Source organism: Mesocricetus auratus, unplaced genomic scaffold (genome assembly GCF_017639785.1).
Source record: "Mesocricetus auratus isolate SY011 unplaced genomic scaffold, BCM_Maur_2.0 Super-Scaffold_100010, whole genome shotgun sequence".
NCBI classification, from domain to species: Eukaryota; Metazoa; Chordata; class Mammalia; order Rodentia; family Cricetidae; genus Mesocricetus; species Mesocricetus auratus.
Genome location: NW_024429194.1, coordinates 67,415,904 through 67,437,923, shown reverse-complemented (window position 1 = coordinate 67,437,923; position 22,020 = coordinate 67,415,904). Strand labels below are relative to the sequence as shown.

The 22,020-nt window shown below is 42.1% G+C and overlaps 2 protein-coding genes across 2 annotated transcripts; one reads left to right on the top strand and one right to left on the bottom strand.

The window, feature by feature from the left end:
- The first annotated feature begins 816 nt into the window (after positions 1-816).
- LOC101832868 (enhancer of rudimentary homolog) lies at positions 817-1,491 on the top strand. Its single transcript, XM_040753886.1, is given in 3 exon segments — positions 817-1,157; positions 1,160-1,177; positions 1,180-1,491. Coding segments are annotated over 3 exon segments (309 nt in total). The 5' UTR covers positions 817-949; the 3' UTR covers positions 1,263-1,491.
- Positions 1,492-8,008: 6,517 nt separating this feature from the next.
- LOC121142969 (olfactory receptor 10AD1-like) lies at positions 8,009-10,532 on the bottom strand. Its single transcript, XM_040754234.1, has 2 exons — positions 10,502-10,532; positions 8,009-9,111 (listed from the first exon to the last, which is right to left on the bottom strand). Exons 1-2 carry the CDS (start codon positions 10,530-10,532, stop codon positions 8,009-8,011), a joined length of 1,134 nt encoding a protein of 377 aa, XP_040610168.1.
- Between the last annotated feature and the right edge of the window lie 11,488 nt (positions 10,533-22,020).

Genomic DNA, 22,020 nt, shown 5'->3' with positions numbered 1-22,020 from the left:
TAGGCAGTAGAGGGATAGGTGGAACTGTCAGACACAGAGAATAAGTAAGAGGAATCTAGGCCAGCCAGAGAAGGAGAAAGCAGAAAAGTAAGACATACAGAATGAAAGAAAATAAAAAGCTCCAAGGCAAAACATAGATGAAAAGAAACAGGTTAAAATAAGTTCTAGAAGAGCTAACAGGAGAAGCCTAAATTAAAGTCAAGAATTCATAACTAATAATACGTCTCTGTGTCATCATTTGGGGGCTGGCAGTCCAAAAAAGCCGGCTACACTGATCGTTTGGCTCTTGCAATCTTTCTGCTCTCTGCTGCAATGTTCCTTGAGCCTTAGGTGTGGGAGCGTTCTGTAGACATACCCATTGAGACTGTGCACCTCCACTCTGCTGACTGATTGGTTTTGGTTTTATGTGGTGAGACATATCTGTTGCAAAGAGAATTTCTTTGATGAGAGGGGAAGACTACACTTATCTGTGGGCATATGGGAAAATGTATAGATTGTTGTGAGGGATTATGCTAGTTTGGTTCTAGATTCTCCACCAATAGTCACGGATCCATTAGCACTGTGTTGCTAGCTAAGTTTCCAGTACCAGGCATGCTCTCCTCCTTGTTGAGAGGTCTTAAGAACAATTGGAGAGCAATTGGTATGCACCACTCCAGCCAGCACCCTTAGGGTTATGGTGCCATGCTGGGTATTGATGTGGCTCATAGGGGTCGCATCTGGGTAGGATTTTTGGTTGCCTCCCTCCTTTGGAAGCTTGCCTGACTGAGGTAAGATGAAATCTCAAAGTTGTTTTGATTTTCATTTCCCTAATTGCTGGGGATGATGAAAATTTTTTGAGATCTTTCTTAGCTAAAGATTTTCCTTCTTTTAAGAATTCTCGGTTGCAGCTGAGCTCGTGTGCTGTGGCGGCGGCGGTGTTAGCAGCGGCTGCAGCAAAGCGTTCGGCGCGATGTCTCACACCTTTTTGCTGGTACAGCCTACCAAGAGGCCAGAAGGCAGGACTTGCGCTGACTATGAGTCTGTGAATGAATGCATGGAAGGTGTTTGTGAAATGTATGAAGGACACCTGAAGAGAGTGAATCCCAGCAGCCCCTCTATCACACAGGATATCAGTCAATTGTTTGATTTTATTGACGATCTGGCAGATCTCAGCAGTCTTGAAACCGAGCTGATACACAGACTACCAGCCTTATAACAAAGACTGCATCAAAGATCAGATCTACATGCTCCTTCGTCGACAGGCCCAACAGGCTGGGAAGTAACCAAATTGGAAGCATCAGGGGCTGGGGGTCAGCTTGGAACAGGTGCACACAGCGTGCTGCAGTGAACAAAATGTATGATAGTAATCCTGTTTCCATTTTGTTACTAGAGCCAAGACTGAATGTATGACATGAAACGTGAATGATCTTTTTATTCAGAAACCACCATTTGCTCCCCCTTTGCTCCTTTTCTTTCTTTTTTTACTTAAACATTTTTATGATAACTCAGAAAGTGGTTTTTTTTTTTTTTTTTTTTGCCATTTAAGGTTGGTTCCGGTCCTTGAAACTGTTCCTATCTGCTCTATAGCAGTGAGTGCACTAACCCTTTATGGGGGTGGGGGTGGTGACAAGGTTAATTATGTCCCCTGGGAAAGTCTTAGTGAAAAATAAAGAAATGTTCTGAAAAAAAAAAAAAAGAAATCTCTATTCAGGTCTCAGGCCCATTTTTTTGAATGAATCATTGTTTTCTTTTCTCTTTTTGGTACTTTGTTTTTTGAGTTCTTTGTATATTCTAGATATTAATCCTCTGTCAGATGTACAGCTGCAAGATTTTCTCCCTTTCTGGTCAATTATTTCTTTTGCTGTGCAGAAACTGCTTAGTTTTATGGAGTCCCACTTGTCAATTTTTGGCTTTAATTCTTGAGCAACTGGACCCTAGCCAGGAAATCCTTTCTTACACTTACATCATGGAGGGTTCTGCCTATGTTTTCTTGTAGCAGTTTCAGTATCTCAGGGCTCAGTTTTAGGTGTTTGTGCCACGTGGTGTTACTTTTTATGCAAGGTGATAGACAAAGGTCTAATTTCATTCTTCTGCATGTGCTATCCAGTTTTTTCAGCACTATTTATTGAAGATAGTTTTTGCCCCCAGTGTATGTCTTTGGGGTCTTTGCCAAATTATTAAAGGACAGAAATTACATGTGCTCATGTTTGGGGCTTTGATTTTCCTCCATTGGTCTAAGTGTCCATTTTTTTTGCCAATAGCATTTTGTTTTTATTACTATGACTCTGTAGTATATCTTAGGATCTGAAATAGCAATACCTCCAGCATGGTTTTATGTTTGCTGAGGATTGTTTTAGCTAGGTGGGCTCTTTTGTGGGTTCATATGAATTTTAACATAGTTCCCCCCTTTTTATTTCTGCAAAGAATGAGAATGGGAGTTTTATTGGCATTGAATTGAATCTGTAAATAGGTTTTTGTAGAATAACCATATTCACAATATTAATTCTATCAACCCACAAGTATAGGATGTCTTTCCATTTTCTATTGTCTTTATCTTTTTCTTCAGAGGCTTAAAGTTTTTTTTGGCGAGGTCCTTCACTTCCTTGGTTAGGTTTATTATATACCAACAACAAACATACAGAGCTCGGTCATGGATGCTCCCTCAAGTAAAATAAAGTACTCTTGTTCTATTTTGCTTCTTAGTCATAATGTGTTTTGCCTCACCTCATGCTCAGGTAATAGCACACTGCCTTGCCGTAGGCCTGAAAAAAATTAAGACAGTCAATCAAAATTATCAACCCAAATAAATCTTCCTTCCACACATACCTTCCTTATCTTAAATAATTATGATAATGGAAAAAAACCCAAAACAAACAAAAACTAATACAAATGTATTAGAAAAAAGGGAACATCTCAGCTTTTAAAATGAAGTTAACGTAACTTTAATACCAAAATTCTTTTTTTTTTTTTTGGTTTTTCAAGACAGGGTTTCTCTGTACTGTTTTGGAGCCTGGCTGTCCAGGAACTCTTTCTTTAGACAAGGCTGGCCTCGAACTCACAGAGATCTGCCTGCCTCTGCCTCCCAAGTGCTGGGATTAAAGCATGCGCCACCAATGCCCAGTGTGAGAAACCTTTTAAGCTGTTAAGATTACAGACTAGCAATTATAAACCCAGTTCTAGGAAAGGATTACCTGTTTTAGATTTGTTAGCCAGTAAAGTCCCATTGACCCCAAATATCACAGGATTTGACAATAAGACCCTATTGTTGAAGATATTACACACTTGAGTCATAGAGCATAGAAAAGTCAAGCTGGCAATTGGAGCTTTATTCCTCCTGGCTAGCTTCACATTGCCGGAAGGTGCTATGAATGCTACCAGAGAAGAGTAATCACCAACCTTACCCAGCTGTGTACCTTTGGGTTATAATAGCAACCAGCCTGACATGACGTGACCACTGGCTCTATAGTAGCACAAATGTCATGGGCGTAACCAACCACTTTCTGGGTGGACTTAAGCCCCACCCCATAAAAACCTACACCTAGCACAATTATTAGATCCAAGAACCTGTGACTAGATAGCAGGTTCTCACACTATTATTCTACTAAATGGACATAATATTGAATGGACTTCTAATGACTTACTATCATAACCACAGATTAATGCAACCCTTATCAGAGGAACTTCTGTTTGCAGTAGAAGGCAAATAATACAGAGACTTGCAATTGGTCATGGTGCAATCTATTGGAATGACTTACAGACACAATGTCCTTTCACAACAATGGCTAGTTGCGAATCTTGTTAGTTGCTCAGTCCCACAAGGCTGGGTGTCTCAGATGGTCTTCTGTGTATGCTGGAATCCTGAAGAAGATTCCAATGCCAGTGAAGGAATGGATATGCTGACAAGGCCAGGGCAAGCAGGAGAAAAACAATCACTACCTTCTTCCAGCAGGTAGTGGCCCAGATTAAAGGTGTGGCTTCTGGCTTCCCACCTCAAGATCTGGATTAAAGGTATGTGGATTTCCTGTCTCAAGATCCAGAGCACAAGTGTGCCCTCCATTTCTGGATTATAGTTCATTCCAGATATAGTCAACCTGACAACCAAAATAGTCATTGAGTGCCTTGACCCTACCAAGAGTAAAATGACAGACTCTAGATATCCCCTATGTGGAAGGATTTGGCAATAGCGTGGGAGGGAGGGGGGAAGGGGAGTGCGGGAAGAGGGGAGGGAGAGGGAACTGGGATTGACATGTAAAACAAGCTATTTAAAATTAAAATAAAAAATGATAAAAAAGGAATAAATCTCATGGAAAAGCTGAGGAGTTAAAATCTAAAAGATGGGAAATATACAAACTTAATTTACAGAACACATGTGAAGGTAATGTTTTCTTATTCTCGTGGAACCTAGAATTATATCATATTTTAGACTACTCTTGTTGTATTATATCACTAAATATTACATTACATAGATAAACCACAAGATGTGATATTTTAACACCAGATCTATATTGACAAAATAAATATTAGTTTACTTTATTCGATGTCACTGGGAACAGTTGGTGTAAACAGTTGGGTGAGATGTTATCAAGACAACACTTCAGTGGTTGCAGGTGTGAACACAATGAGCTTTTTAGCATATCAATGAACTGACCTTTCAGGGAAAGAATTCACAGAAAGAAGATTCCTTTAAAGAGCTTGAATCCTTGGCTTTCTTTCAGAGCTTTTGAATATTCATGTGAAGGAACACCAGGCATCTCATACTCCAAAGGGCTATACCTGGCTTTTGTACGTTATTACACACAAATGGTTATTCTACCAAAATGTTCCAAGTACATTTGACTTGGTAAGACCCACACTGGGAGAGATGGTAGAAGATTGAGTAAGAATCCCTCCACACTTAGACCAAGTCAGGACATAAACATCATAAATTTCAATTTTATAGCAGGCCAAGGTTTTCAGGAGTAGAGGAGCCACTGAGAATGAAGGGAATTCCTGAGGCTTTGGGCATTGTACAGAACTGACTCAGTAGGCTTCAGGGTTTTGGAAGAATGATGAGTAGATTGGGGTGAAGGGTCACGCTGCATCAAAGAACAGGATGTGATAGGGAAGAGGTGGAGAGGATGATGGTGCACGCTTGCTCCATCAGAGACACCTTCCATCTTTGCTGAATCACCTGATTAGAGTACTGATTATGGTCCTGACACAGTGTTGGTGCTCAGCTGATGCTTACGGTTGGGTTGAGCATAGCGTGGTGATATATGAGAATGTTTGGTGGGGCCATAAGAAATGTGAACCGAGTCAGCTGAAACCCTCATAAGAAAACTGATTCAAAGTTAACAGTTAATCCACTGGGTGGGAGGTCTCAACAAATTAAGAAAATTGAAATACCTTTTTGTATTCTATGTGATCACCATGAACTAAAGGTGGAAATCTACAGCAAAAGAAACTGTGGAGCCTAGGTGTTGTGGTGCACACCTTTAATCCCAGCACTCAGGAGGCAGAGACAGCATCTTTGTGCATTCTGGGTCAGGTTGGTCTACAGAGTTCCATGACAGCCAGCACTACAAAGTGAGATCCTGTCTTAAGACAACACACAGACTCATAGAGATCAAACAACATACTGTTGGATGCTGAATGGGTCATTGGAGAAATTGAGGATGAAATGAAGAACCTGTGGGGCAGTGAAGGGAAGTTTTTAGCCTAGGAGCCTACATTATAAGAACAGAAAGGGGGCTGAAGAGATGGCCCAGTAACTAAGAGTGTGTACTGTTGCTGCAGAGGATGTAGTAATGCACTTACCATCCCCAAACGGACTGTCCCACAACTGCCTGAAACTCCAGCTCCATGAGAATCTGTCCCCATATACACCACATTCACATGTGCATACCTACATACAGGAACATCACATAATTAAAAATAGCAAAAATAAATCTTTTAAAATTAGAGAGAAATAAAATAAGAACTTAATGATGAATTTTAAGTTTTTTTTTTTTTTTTTTGAAAAACAGGAACAAACAAAAACCAAAAGCAGTAGATGAGAAGAAATTAGAACAAGAGTCCTCGGGGACAAAAAGCAAGACTACAAGTGAATGAGAGAAAAAAAGTTGAATGTTTTGGACTTACTCCTACAGGGAGGCATTTTGCAGATTATAGCATCTTTTGTTGAGTTCACAGATCACAGCATGCTTTGAGTTCTCAGGGCAGAAGGGCAGAGGGGACAAGGGTGGGAATGAGCCAGACTGGAATGTGGAGGTGGTGGATTCAAAGGCAGGGCGGCTTCTGGATGGATGAAACATGGTCGGATGTCACAGGGGAAATGCACAGGAGTCAAACAGAACCTGGCTATCAGCAGACAGGGGTATAACTGGACAGGGAAGGTCTTACAAGACTCGGAGGGTAGGGGTAGACAGATGGAGACAAACACAGATATTTCGAAGCAGGTTTTGTCAGAAGCGCATATACAGATCATTGCTATTGATGACCCTGCCCACACACAGCTGGATAAAGCTTTGCAGACAGAATTCTGTACTTTGCGCTCTGTCTCGGTCTCACTCATTTCTTTTCTTCCCACATCACCATCTCTAATTAGCTTCTTTTTACTGCCTTTGTGATCGGCCTTCTTCAACTTCTGTTCACTGTTGAGACCTTAGGACATTAAGTTTTGGTGTGGAAGTTGTCCCTACTATTTTAGAATGCTTAGCACCTGTTCTGGCTTGTGCCATGTAGATGCCAGTAGCAACTCTTTCCAACACTGTCTGATTGTCACTGGTTGAGAGCCACTGATCTAGACCATAGATACAGGGGTAGAGGTTGGGGAAAGCAAGGGAAAGGACGGGGCCGACTCACCAATTGTGAGTGAATTATGAAAAAGGCAGAAGACAAGAAGGAATCTTCAAAGAGTATAAAGTTAAATTATGCAATGTATATCCAGGCTAACGATGACCTTGCCAGGTGGAACCAAGTACAGTGGTATACCCAAGTAAATTGGGAAACTGGGCTAGAAGGATCAAGACTTATAGACCCTGCCTCAAAAGAAAAGATGTCTAAAATATTTGTAGATAAATATGAGTATATGTCAGAATATTCTAATCCTATTTGTGCATACACATCTACACCTGCACACGTAAGTAACATGGAAACACACAAACACACAGAGTAAGAGAGAAAGAGAATTGCTCCCTAAACACAACCTGATTATCTTCTTCAATTGCTTTTCCTTGAAAACCATGCCTATCTCTCCTAAATTTATGAAATAATTTTCTTTGCATTGCATGTCTGCCTCTAAGAATGAGTGTGTTACTAAGGCATAGGGGGCACAGAGGTCTTTGTACTCACAGACACACACCAGGGGATCCTGGAATGTTAAGCACACAGGGTGTTCTTTCAAGGAAAGGAACACTAAACTTGTTTCCTGCCTAGAAGGCTGGAACTAACTTGCTCTCTAGCCCGGTGACCTTTGCACAATACGTGTGGCTGTGGACTTTCAGGCACTGGAACCTCCTCCACACCCTGCTAATAAACTCCCTTTTCTCAGTCAGTCTATAAAACCTATCTTTTTGGAAGGCGTCACACGTATTTTACAAAGTGTTTTGATGTAGTCATGTCAGATCTGCATTTAGCTTACTTGTTCCTCAGAGACCTGGGTATGTTTTGTTGTGTATGCAGGGTTCAATTAGCCACCACTAACTGAATAGTTTTCACCAGATTGTGCTGTGTTTAAATATGCCTACAATAAACAACTTGGGGTCAGACTTTGGAGGTTCAAACCAATATTGACTACTGATACATGTGCTGAACTGCCTTCTTGCCTCCCCCAGCTTGTCTCTCTGATGCCCATTCAGGTCACAGAGATACTCCCTCCCCATTACCAAGGGGAGTCAGAGAAGATCCATCTGTGCTGAAAGTCAACTAGAGATAGGAGATAAGGACACAGAAGAAATTTCATCTTGAGTCTAGTGCTAAGGTCATGGACACTTATTCCTGAAGTCAGGCAGAGATGGTGAGGCGCAGGAAACTTCTCTGAGTCTTCCTCTTAGATAGACTCTGCCTGAGCCAGGTTGGCTCTCCCAAGGGCCCTCCCCATGGCCCCCTTCATTTCCTTGTTGCGGAAGCTGTAGATGATGGGGTTGCACATGGGGGTGATGATAGTGTAGAGCAGGGAGAAAGGCTTGTCTTTGTCAGGCCCATGTGTACTGCGGGGATTCATGTAAGAGAACATGGCTGAGGTGTACAAAAAGATGACCACAGTCAGGTGGGAGGCACAAGTGGAGAATGTCTTCCCTCTACCTGAGGAGGAGGCTCTGCTAAGGATGGAGGCCAGGATGTGGGCATAAGAGGTGACAATGAGCACCATGGGGCTGAGCAGCACCACAATGGCATCAACAAAGATCAACTTCATGCTGAACTGGGGGTCCCCACAGGAGAGGGCAATCACTATGGGGGCCTCACAGAAGAAGTTTTCTATGTGGTTGTCCTTGCAGAAGGGATTCCGGAATGACATATACTCCAGAAAGACACCGTTGACCATCCCAAAGATCCAGGAAGTCAGCACCAACCTGGCACACACCTGATGGCTCATGATCTGGGCATAGTTCAGTGGGTGGCAGATTGCAACATAACGATCATAGGCCATGAAAGCCAAGAGGATGCACTCAGCCACACCCACTAGAAAGACCAAGTACATCTGGGTCATACAGGAGGCAAAGGAGACTGTGTGGTTCTTGGTCACCAGATGGATCAACATCTGTGGGATGGTGGTGGTGATGAAGCAGATGTCCAGGAAAGACAGGTGTCCAAGGAAGAAGTACATGGGGCTGTTGAGTCTGGGGTCAGTCCAGGTGATGAAGAGGATGAGGCCATTCATGGCCATGGCGAGGCTGTAGAGAGCCAAGAAGAGGGTGAAGAGCAATGCCCGTGTGGAAGGGGAGCTCTGCTCAAAGCCCACGAGGACGAACTCTGTCACTGTGCTGCTGTTCCTCAGGTCTGCTGCCTGGGGTCTGTTTGAGGAGGGGGGCAGGAAAAGCATCAAGGACACAGTTGTACGGAAGGTGAGATGTTCCCCTGGACCCAGAAACCCAGCAAGAGGCTTTACCCAGGTGGAGTAGAAGTTTTGGATCTTAGTAATCTCTGGTAAATCTGTGGAGGAATGGCATAGCGAAAATGCCAGGGTCACCAGGGGCTCTCCATATAAATTCTATTTTAGAAGCTGAGGAAGTGGAGGTTCCCCTTTAGTCTGGATTGATGACACACCCTGTGAAATGGTGCATGTGTTTCAGGTCCTTCAACATCAAAGGGCTGCTTATGTCTGGATGCATTCAGAGGGGATATAATAAAATAGCTGTGCCTGGGACTCATGCCCAATGAGGAAAGTTAAGAAACTGAGGGAGGATAGTGCACTAATGGGCTTTGTGAGCCCATCCCCTATGGAGGGATACTCTCTCAGCCTAGATACACAAAGGAGAGCCTAGGTCCTACCCCAAATAATGTGACAGGCTTTGGTGATCCCCCATGAGAAGCTTTACCCTCCCTGAGGAGTGGATGGGGGTGGGATGGGGGGTTGGCAGGGGGAGTGGGAGTGTGGGAGAGAGAGGGAACTGGGATTGGTATGTAAAATAAATTTTAATTTAAATAAAAATTAATTAAAAAGAAACTGAGGGATGGAGTGTGTAATGGTGATGGCAATTAGTTTATTAAAGGTCATTGGTATGAAGCACATGAGAAAGCATTCTCTAGAAGAACACTATATTCTGTCTTTGCATACTTAATTTAAAGGGAAAAAAGGCTTTGAGTTTTAAAGTGTAAGAGTTAAGCCACTCAAATGACAGTGAGTAGCAGTCATTTCTCGATCACTCCAGTGATCTATGCTTTCCGAGATTCACTCTCCTGGAGGGATTGATCCGCATACTGTGCACAAGGAAAAGGGGCCTGACTGTAGAAGGAGTTTCCTTAATATGTGTCACCTTCCCCTTACAGTCAGACATACGTACCATTGGGCAGAAAGAATCCAACCACCTCTCAAAGAATGGGGAATGAATGAGCAGGGTCAATCTTTCTAGAACTGGACCTGTAAAGAACTTTGGTCACCCTTACTCCTGTGACTACATAGTGTTTATCTTACATCTTTAGAGAGCTAGCATTCACAATTTGTATGCTCTTTTTCTCATTACTGTAACATATAGGGAATCATGATGTTCAGATTGAATCTCTTGCACTTTCATCTTGTTAGGAGTTAAGATGTGTCAGAATCTGTTGGGCGATGGTGGACACACCTTTAAACTCAGCACTCTGGAGGCAGAGGCAGGCAGATCTCTGAGTTCGAGGCCAGTCTGGTCTACAGAGTGAGTTCCAGGACAGCCAAGGCTACATAGAGAAACCCTGTGTCAAATAAACAAGCAAACAAACGATGTGTCAGATCCCTTCTACCTGCATGTGTTTAAGAAGTCCATTGCATGCTTGCTGAATCCTGTGTTCCTCAGCTCCTGCCTTCAGTTCTTCCTCTTCCCTTCTCTCTTTAGGAGACCCTCACTTTGTCTTTTATGTGACTCCACCTTTTGCATGTTCCCAACTCCAACTAATTCTTACTCCTTCCTCCCCACCCCCTATCATTACTGGTTGCCTGTCATCCAGCTATATAAGTCGAATTAAGCTCTCTTAACTTTCAAGTTCTCAAGTATTCTTCCTGCCTTGTGGAGGCTCCCTCCCCTCTTGTGGCTACTCCTTGAAGGGCTAGAGTAGCTCCCTTGTTATGGTTACTCTTTGAAGGGCTAGATTCCCTCTAAGTGAAGTGAGGGGTTTTGTTTGTTTGTTTTTGTTTTTTCAAGACAGGGTTTCTCTGTGTAGCTTTGGAGCCTGTCCTGGAATTAGCTCTTGTAAACTAGGCTGGTCTTGAACTCACAAAGACACACCTGCCTCTACCACCCAAGTGTTGGGATTAAAGGCATACACCACCAGCACCTGGCCATAAGTGAGGTTTCTTGGTCGATCAAGGTATCAGCTGGGACTATTTCTATCATCTTCACTTTGGAAAGTTCTGGCACCTAGGGCTACTCTGGTGATCTGGAAAGGGAATGGAAGGTAGAGGACATAGTTTAATATGGACCCACAATCCTGCACCCAGCAGACATGTTGAGACTAAAGCTAATGGTTGGACAACACGAGTCGTCAATGAGCTACAACCCATAGCATTCTTGGACTTGGCCAAGAAGAAGTTGGAATTTAACTCAAGGACTCACTAAGTCCCACTGAAGGACAAATGCTTGCCTTTGTTCACTGAGAAGAAATGATATTCTGTGCTGGTCAGTGTCGAGTGCCTTGGTGGATACCACCAGCATCTGTGTAAAGACATGGGATTTTAGAAAGCAAACCACACCTACCTCATCCTGTGGCTCTGCTGCTCATGCTTTGTCACTGGATCACTGTCCCTAGTAACAGAGATGGCATTGAGGAAGGGCTGCTCCAGGGAGGATGGTCTGAGCTGGCGGGCCACTCTGGAAGACAGTGGTATGTGGTGACCTTTTCAGTTCTTTGACATCAATGCTATTACAGATGTCTTCTTAAGCAGTATTAGCACATTGCATGTGCAGCATATTATAGAGCAGGCGAGGGCTCTCTGCCTCATACTTTTATGTGCTTGCTTTTCAGATTGTATATATTTTTTGTTTTTGTTGTTCAAGACAGGAGTTCTCCATGTAATAGTCCTGACTGTCCTGGAACTTTCTTTGTAGATCCTACCTCTGCCTTCCAAGTGCTGGGATTAAAGGCCTCACCACCACCACGCCACCAGACTGTATATTTTGACCTTCTTGTCTTTTAAAATTTTGTGTCCATGTTTATGATTTCCCTGATAAATAAAGAGCATCTTAATGGTCTTCTGCAGACTGTACAGAGAAAAAGCACCATCCTTAATTCTACCGGTTCTTATTTGAAGACCAAAGAGTCTTTGATCTCAGTAAATTAGCCAACAATTTAAAAAATAGTTTATGAATGTCATGACATTTGAGCCTCTATTTTATTACCTTTATGAGGTAATTTAACATGATTGAAGAGTCATGCATAATTTAGTTTGGACAATGAAGTCATACAGTTTCCAGCAGAAAGGAGCAGAGAAAGAATTATCTGTAAATCTTGTGTTACCATAATTGATTTAACTGACCCACTGTTCTGACCCTTTCAGAACCATCTACAAGCAAAATAGAAATTTCCCAAAGGTCCAAGAACCTCCAAAAAGAGCAGTTGTTTGTACTAGGTGGCCAGTCATGTGAGTGGAGCATAGCCATCTTTATTACTGCCCCTTTGGTTTACCATAGACTTCATGGGTAGGGAAATAAAATCTATACACTGATAGGGGTTGTATTAGTCAGGGTTCTCTAGAGGACAGAACTGATAGAATGATCTACACATATATACAGGGAATTTATTAGAGTGGTTTACAGGCTGTGGTCCAGCTTGTTTACCAATAGCTATTCCCTGACAGAAAGTCCAAGAATTCAGTAGTTGTTCAGTCAATGAGGCTGGATGTCTCAACTGGTCTTCTGCATATGACAGAATCTCAAAGAAGTAGGCTCCAAGGCCAGGGAAGGAATGCCTCAGCAGCAGGATATATGAACTTGACAGTAAGAATGGGAACAAGCAGGCAGAAGTCAAAAGCCACTTTCTTCCACAAGAGGGTATGGACCAGATTAATGTGGCTTGTCTCACCTCAAATGATCTTTACATAAGGTGGGTCTTTATAACTCAGATGACCCAGATTAAGGAAAATCCTTTACAAGTGTGCCCAGTAGCTTGGGTTTTTAGATGTAGTCAAGCTGACAACCAATGACAAACATTGCAGATGTCCTGATACTATTTTCCATATGAAGGTAATTGTCATAATGTAACAGTCCTAACCTGTGTCTGTCCTTCCATTACACCATCACATGGGACTAGATATACCTCCCTAACTGGTTTTTGTAGAAAAAGAAACCCATCACTTGTTCATTTAATTATTCTAGTTCTCCTGGGGAATGACTTTCTCTAGGATAGTGGTTCTCAATCTGTGGGTTTCGATTCCTATGGGGGGGATCAAATGACCCTTTCACGAGGGTTACCTATTACCATCAGAAAACATAGATATTTACATTACAATTCATAACAGTAGCAAAATTATAGTCATGAAATAGCAATGGAGATAATTTTATGGTGTGTGGGGTTACCACAACGTGAGAAACTATATTGAAGGGTCACAGCATTAGGAAGGTTGATAACCACTGCCCTAGGGCATTCTCTGTCCCTATTTGGGAGGCTTTGTTGCCATCCAGAACTACCAATGGATAGAGAACAAAGCTACCTAACTTCAGGTTTCCATGCAGACACACTCAGAGGATCTGTGATCACAGTTAAATTAGCAACAATTTTCTAAGTCATTCGTACACCTCATGGAAGGAAGTACCAGGACCTCCTACAGTGTCCCAAATTTTCTTTTCCTACCCATCAAGCCTATGGTTAACCAAAGGAGCAATAATAAGGATTGCTGCACTCTACTCAAATCACTGCTTTTGTGAGAGGCTTTTGTAGAGAGACTCCTACGGTCATCCATATTCTGGGCTTAAAAATAACAGGGTTCATGAGTTAAGGACGAGGTCTCCATATCTGACCATGAGCTAGAAGAACAAAGTGTGATGTTGCAAACCAGACCTGAGAAAGTGTCTCATCTCAATATGATGTTTGATTCTTGTCATATTTACAAAGACAGGTCTTTCTGTTGTTCTCCCATCATGCTCTGAACACAGGAAACAAGGGAGCTACAACATTCTGTTAATAATTAATTGCTTAATAATAAAATGGTCTGTTTTAGGAATGAGGCTAGTTCATTTGAGCATCATATGGATTCACCAGTCTTTTAAAAGTTACATTTATTATTTAAAAAAAAAACTTCAGTCTGCAAGTCCTAACTATCTTCTGGAAGGTTTTTCTTCAAGTAATAAGTGCCTCTCAGTCATATTTGCTATCATCTAAAACTATTTTCTGCTATACATACGTAAGGCTGTTATTCTTTGACTTAAGCCTTTCACTCCATGGTATAGAAAATATTTTTTTCTGGATACAAATGTCCTGTGGTAGATTTAACTTGAGACTCAAGAACCCCTACAAATCAATAAATGTGTTTCACGCTGTAAGTGAATCTCTGAAACATTGTAGGAAAAGTTGAATATATTAGAGCCTTTTCTTTTGGAAAGCCCATGAATTATCAACTTCATGAAGGCATATGGAATTCAAATGTTTAAAACTTCTTTTCTGTTGTTGTTGTTTTTGAAGTTGTTAAGTTTAATAAACTTATCTTCTTTTGATGGAAAATTACTCTTTAATTGTTGAATTGTTTCCTCAAATTTTCTCTTATGAAGAATGATTGAGATAGGATTATATTGGGGGCAGAGGTCCTTGTGCTCATGAATAAACACTTGGGAAACCACAAATGTTAAACATATAGGGTTGTCTCTTCAAAGAAAGAGATGTAACCTGTTCCCTGCCCAGAAGGCTGGGAATGGATGTGGTTAATAAATAGCCTGGTGACTTCTGCATTATATGTTGGGCCAGGCCACATCTGGCTCCCCGAGACTCTTATGTTTATTTCAGTCATCCTTCCTAGAACCTTCACTTGAGCATGTTTCTCAGTCAATAGAACCCATCTTTATAGAAGAGGTCACATGTACTTTGTAAAGAGTTTTGGTGTAGTCATGTCTTTAGCTTTGTACACACAGTACACAGTATTGAGTTAATTATTATCAGAAAACTTTTTCCAAAATTGTGCTGTGCTTAAATATGCCTAAAATAAACTGCCCAGTGTGAGACTCTAGAAGTCTGAACAAAACACCAGTTACTGAGTCATATTGAACAGAATTTCTTTCTTGTCTCACATGGATTTATAGTCTGCTGGTGGGCAACAGAGATTCCTACAGGAGTGAACATCTAATCCCACCACCAGGTCTTTCTTGAGAAAGACTTCTCAGGAGAAGTCTAGGGAAATCATTTATTTGCCTAACAACTATTATGGGGGAGATGTCCTAGATTTCATGAGTGGGGTGACTGCATGATGAGTTCTTTCTCCTGGGGCTCTTAATGGCTAATGCTAAAAGTAGCTAGAACACGCTAGGCTTCTTCCCCCACAGGCCTGTGATCCAATTTTGCCTTCACGGTTAAAACAAGAAATGACCTAAGGACATCAGGAACCAAGTGGGAATGGAGTGAAGTAATTCAGTAGCAGGCTTATAATAATAAGGAAAGGACATTGGGTCTTATTCACCATAAAGGTGACCTTCCAGGCTTTAAGTGTAACAGAAAAGCTCAAACACTGAGAGTCCTTGACTAAATATAGATGATTTTAAGATGTGCTATGTTATACACTCAAACACTTTAGATGTTCAAAGAAACTCCTTAGCAAGAAAGATAATTATAAATTTGATAATGGGCAAATGACTTGAATAGACATTTCTCAAAATAAGATAGATAGTCAATAGGAATATGAAGAAAACACCCAACAGTAAACAATCAGGGAAATGCAAAGCCACAGGAGATATGAACTCATACTTGTTAGAATAGCTACTATAAAAAAGATGAAAGGTTTAAGTCTTTGCAAGGATGTGGAGAAAAAGGATCATTCTTGCACACTGTTGGTGGGGCTGTGAGTCCTGCTGTCATATTAAATAAACATGGCATTTCCCAAACTAGTTTGAAGTGTGTGTATCATCTGATGCAGCAGTACCCTGCTTGAAGGAGACTAAATTACCATAAATAGGATACTGGAGAGCATCTTCCATGTTTATTGCAGCACTGTTTATGTTTGTGAAATCAAAGGTCTTATTACTGGAAATTTTGGGGGGAGCTGCCGTGGTCACCACATGTTACCCAGGAAATCAGGGAATCCTCTTGGGGTTCTTAGTTTTGTTAATAAAAGAACTTAAGAACAGACTCTGAAGAAAGGTCAAAGACACATTTATTAGTGTTTAAATGAAAAATCCCAGTGCAGGCAAGATGTAAACTTTGGCAGCTGCCCAGAGGAGGGAAATGAAGAGAAAAAGAGGAAATTATAAGCAGACGCATGGTGGGGAGGAGGGTTCAGAGAAAGAAAAAGCCCAAAGTCCCAGGGGAAGCATTTTCCACTCTGGGCAGTGACCAAAAGAAATGTTATGTCCTTCTGAGTCAGGGTTCGGAAGGGTGGGCAGACCTGACGGAGCCTCCTGGTGGCTCCATAGTGACGGCACCAGGCAGTGGGAAAGAAACCTAAATTATCTCATTAAAGGGCTGTGAACGGAAACTCCTGGAGAGAAGCTGTGTTTGCAGAGACTGACTTACTACACAGAGCTGCCGCTCTGTGCAGAGACTGAGATGTTACAGGTCTAGTGGCTAACTCATATTGGTTTAGCTTTAGCCCCTGGAATTATCATTCCTTCCTCCATCAGAACTAACATCCCTCATTTAGATAGAAACCTTTTGGAATCTGTTAAATTAGAAACCACTAGCTTCCACCAACCCAAAACCTAAGAATATCATCAGATAGCATCTTGGCCATTGTGGTGGCATGAAAAGAAAATAGCCCCCAAAGGGAGTGGCACTATTAGAAGGTGTGACCAATTGGAGTGGGTGTGGTCTTGTTGGAGGAAGTGTGTTACTGTGGAGGAAGGCTTTGAGATCTCATACATACTCAAGATACCTCCCAGTGTCTCAGACCACTTGCTGTTGCCCCTGGGATCAAGGTGTAATTCCTTCTCTAATCTCAGCTCCTTCTCCAGCACATGTCTGCCTGCATGCTGCCTTGCTTCCCACCGTGATGATAATGGACTAAACCTCTGAACTGTAACTGAGCCATCCCAATTAAATGTTTTCCTTTGTAAGAGTTGTCATGGTGTCTCTTCACAGCAATAGGAACCCTAACAAAGACAGGTCCATATGAAAATCTTCCCCCATCTTTTTCTAACCATCTTACTGATATATTATCATTTTAAGTCCCAACCCATGCCCTTGACTTGTTTTTGAGAACACCCTGACCCTCCCTAATCAGTGACCACATGATGATGACTTTTTTGGTGATAGTGTTGTTGATGTTTTTTTTTTCTGAGATTTTCCCATGCTTCCTAACTGCTCCATTGCCTTGCTTCTGTAAACTTGTTTTGCTGTTACTCATGATTTTACTTCTTAAAAGGGTTCTGAGAAATGGACTTAGTGCTTCTTTCTCTAACCCAACATAGGAGGCAGTTTCTGGCCAGCTCTCTGGTGCACCTGAATAAAATAAAGCTTGTTTCAAATTTATCCCCAAAATTGTGGTAGTAGTCTTATTCTCACCTGGAAGGATTAACACTCCCTCTTATTTGATGACTACAGCTTGTGTTAAGTTGACATAAAACTAGTCAGCAAACTCTGATTTGTGACCTTCTTCATTCTGTAAACTGTACAACTTCATGAAACTGCTTCCATGTTGGAACATGGAATTTAAGGTAACCTAAATCTGTGCCCCAGACCATGGTCACTCGAAATGGCCCCAGAATAAATTATTTTTAATACCCTTTATTTGTTTGTTTGTTTGCTTGTTTTTTTCCTCGTAGACAGGGATAATTATTCCTCCCATTTCTTTAGTTTGACTTAAGGAGGGGAGATTTCCTGGGGAGTGGTTCAAGCTTGCAGAGAAGTGGTCTCACTTCCTGAGGAAGTCTCCACCAACATCAGACATTCCATTTTCTTGACCAGAGGAAATCGTTTTCTATTAATAGATCTTTATTGTTACTGTAACAATGTCCATCAGCGCACACACAGACTTCAGAAACAGGGTACTTACTTTTGGAAATATCATTCAGCCTTTAAAAAGCAGGAAATCTTACTTTTTGGGATAATGTGGAAGAACTTGGAGGATATCGTGTTTAATAAGTTCAGTGAAATATACTATATGACACCATTTATATGTAGGACCTGTAAAGTCTACATCAAGGACACAGCAGGAAGGTGGCTCCTAGAGACTGGGGATAGAGGTGGGGACAGGAAAGATGATGCTTTGTCTAAGGACACAAGGTTTGAGCTATTATACAATATGGTGACTTACGTGTTATATGCTTGAAAAATGCTGAGTATTGGGTTTTGCACGTTCTGACCACAAAAGGATTAATAGTTATGTGAGGTAATATGTGACAGGGCAAGACAGTACAGTGGTTCCTCCATCTAGTACTCTTACAGAGGCCATTTTAGGTTTGGCTGGAATTTGAGGTCTTTGATGGAGAATCCTGTGGAAATTACCAAGCTCTATTCTAGGAACCTGAAGTTACGCCCCAACTAAATTTATCTTGGCTTCTGTTAAACTGCCTCCTTGTATAAGCCTTCCCCTCCAGCTAACTGCTTACCTTCTGTTATACAGCTTGCTTACACCCCCTCCTTCCCTAACTTCCAGCAAGATAGCAACATGTGGGGTTGGGGTAGAGGGTGTTTGCCTTTAAAAGCCCCTTGCTATAAATGCTTGGGGGTAACCGAACACCCAAGTGTAGTCCCGGCTGACTGGAGTAAAGACTTTTAGTTTCTCATAGACTATCTCTTGAGTGGTCATTTCTGGTGGGCTCCTAATAGCAAAAAGATATGACAACTAAATTGGTTAAGCTGTTTCACAGTGCATGCACATATATGAACGCATCACGTTAGGCTGGGGGTATAACATGGTGGTAGTGTGGTAGTGTGCTTGCCTAGCATGTGTAAGGCACTGGCTTTTATTTCCAGTACTTGAGAAAGCAAACAAGCAATGAAACAGCACGTGCACACACACCCACACCCACACCCACACCCACACCCACACCCACACCCACACACACACACACACACACACACACACACACACACAGACACTTAGAGAGAGAGAGAGAGTTCAGTCTTTGCTTTGAATCAGAGGCAGAACACAAAATGATGAAACTGTAACTGGTCCGGCAGGGATAACACTATTTTGAAAGGTCATTTGTGTAGTTATTTTGACTATTGAACAATGGGCCTTAAGAAACTGGAATTCCCTCCAGGAATCTCATGCTGAGAGAAGAGAAAGCCTAAAGTCTGGGCCAACCAGAAGGGAAACAGACTTGATGGTTGTTAGATCACCTTAAAGAAGAGATAGTGATGGGTGGGACCACACCTTGACCTAGGACTACTTAACATGTTTCTCTGGCCATCTATTAGAATCTTAATTTCACTTCAGGACCCAAAGATGGACTCAGGATGCCTGGGCCTATTTGTTCCTTTCCCTAATGTGGCCACATTGAATACTTTTCTCTGCTTTTCATTATCAATTTGGCTGCTTTTCCTTTCTGAAAAGGCTCTTATTATTGCTATTTCATGTGTATTTGTATGTGTGTGTATCTGTGTGAGTGAGTGATACATGTGTATGGGTGACCATGGAGGCCAGAAGAGAGTGTTGGGTCCCTTGGAGCTGGAGTTATACAAGGTTGTGAGCCATTTGGTAGGGATGTTGGGAATGGAATTTGGGTTCTCTGCAACAGCAGCAAGTGCTCTTAACAACTGAACATTTCCAGCCCCAATCTGGCTGTTGTAATTGGCTTATCAAGGATGGGTGGTCAAACCTGACTTCTTGGGGCACAGACTGGGATCTTAAATTTCATAACAAAAGCCTTTGTGATCCTTAACTAGGTGGCTTGTTATATAGTTATTCCTCTTAAGTACACAACCCATTTTCTTCAGACATAATCATTGGAAAGTAATCTTCAGGACTGACACACAAATTTAAAAATAAAATATGTAAATGCTCACATACCCCCTTTCCAAAATCACACATCTTCTTAGGAAACAGTGAGGTCCAGTATATACAGGCAGAGGGAGTTTGATTTGGGCCAGGCACATCTGAAATTCAACTCTAGAGAAGTATGGGCTACTTGAGTCTCCGGGTTTTCCTCCTACCAAATGAGGATTAACTCAAATAATTAGTGGCCTGCTGGCACAAATTAGACAATATACATTAGTTTTGATTCGGTTTTCCCTTATCTCTCTGTGGTCTCTCTTCCTATGGAAGGAATGCTACAAAGACTTGTCTAGCCTTCCACTTATAGCCCAGTTGATCCTGTATCAGAGGAGAGAGAAGAGGATGCCCTTCTATAATGCTCCCCAATATTTCCTGTCTTTCACTCTCAAGGAGAGTGTACCCCCTACTCTTTGATCATCAGTCCATGGCTTCTTAGAGGGTCACCTAGTGACTTGTCAACCCACACAATTCCTAACTACTCCTGCACCTCACTCCAAATGGGTAGACGTAGGAAGGCTACAGAGGCACTATAAAATTTACTAACATGAACAGGACCATCTACCTCTTCTCTTCTAATATGACTCCATACAAACAGCACAGGGGATCAGGCAGGCAAGTTCTCTTAGCATCTATAGAAGGACCCCTCAGCAAAGTCCAGGAGGTAACCTGATGATTTAGAAGCCTTAAAAAGATCAACTTAACCCAATTAAAAACCTGCCAGATAACCATAAAGCACTCAACTCTAAAGTCTTCCATTGGGCACCAGATAACAGAATGAACAAGTGCTAGGCTCTCCTACAAACTCCAGAACTCACTGTAAAACTTTGTCAAATTTTAAATCCCAACATCCCAAATGCCCTCTTACAAATGGAAGCAGTCTTCTGGTGGCAAGACACAGGTCATACGCTTTGGGCACCTTCTGAGTCATTCTACCTCAGCCCCTCAACCTGAAATGATTGCTCTCACTTAGGGCTCTCCAACTGTGGACAGATAGGAAACTTAATATTTATACAGATTTGGCCTATGCACTCACTCCATAAGAACCACATCCATCCAGCCTTCTAGAAAAGTCTCCTTGATGTTCATAGCCCTCCTATTAAACATGTCCATGAGATTTTGGCTCTTTTAGAAGCCAGGTATCTTGGCTTCTACTCCTAAGTCTACGGCTCACCCACACTCCTGTAAAGTTCTTATGGTGGGGCTTTCCTCCAGACACATCTTACTGGATCCAGAGAATCATTATCTGTCCCAATGTTGTATCCTTAGGACAGACAATCAAGGCTGTTACTGGGTATCAGGTTAAGGACAGCTCAAACCAGATTCTGTGTGTTTTGGGGATCATGTCCTCACATTAAGCCAGAGACTGGGTCTGTCCTGAAGCCTTCCCATTAGATAAAAGATCTCCCATAGCTGTCTGCACTGGATGGGCCCTGTCAAGTCCTGATACATCCCTAACTGTAGTCAGGTTACAAAATCTGTCATGATATAGGTTTGTCTGTCCAGAGTCAAAGTTGCTCTACTCCCAGAGGTGCAAATGGTCTATTCCTGTCAACCTCTTCAATATCCTTACCTCCTTTTCTGGCAAGATTCAGATGAAACCCATCTTCAAATACCTCAGATCCCAGGTCAGTCACAATCCTAGGTCATGACCATTAGCTGTATGCCATCCCCACAGCATCACTGGGCTCCTGTGCTGGGTGCCAAGCTCCTCATCCCCACAGTCACTATTTTCACATTTACTGGTCTTCCCAAAACCTCCCCATGGTGTCACTTCAAACTACAATGATTTTTGTTGCTCTTTTACTCCTGGACATAGACCCTTTGCTTTTGCTTGAATTCTGCTATTTCTTTGGCATTTCATCTCCTAGGACAACTGGTATCACCCAGATCACAGGCCAGTAAGTTCCAGCTGGTATTGTCTTTCAGGGCTGTCAATCATTACCAGCTACATCAAAACTTTGTCTCCAACCACCAAGGACCCGTTGACCTCTAAGCGATGCTAAGGTCAGCCTTCAACCTCTTGCAGGAATGAACTGGCTCCCTGCTCCAAAATCTGACTCAAGCATTTTATGACTCATGGTCATTTCGCCCTGTAACACATCAATGATGCCACTGTCCCTTCTCATCTCCGAAGCAGTGCCAGAAGAAAAGAGAACTGTCCCTTGTCAGTGACTTGATCCTGCTGGTTTACCAAGGGATAAATATAGAAATGAGACAGCCAAAATCAGAGGACTAAAAGAGTAGAGAAAAAATCCCCTCTCGCTAACACTCCATTCCTAGCAACTTGGAGTGTG

Coding starts and splice junctions, on each gene's coding strand:
- LOC121142969 (XM_040754234.1), bottom strand. CDS start 10,532: ATGCAAAAGGTGGAGTCACATAAAAGACAAA. Junction 9,112..10,501: donor GGAGTCACATAAAAGACAAA/GTGAGGGTCTCC, acceptor ATTCCTCCACAG/ATTTACCAGAGATTACTAAG.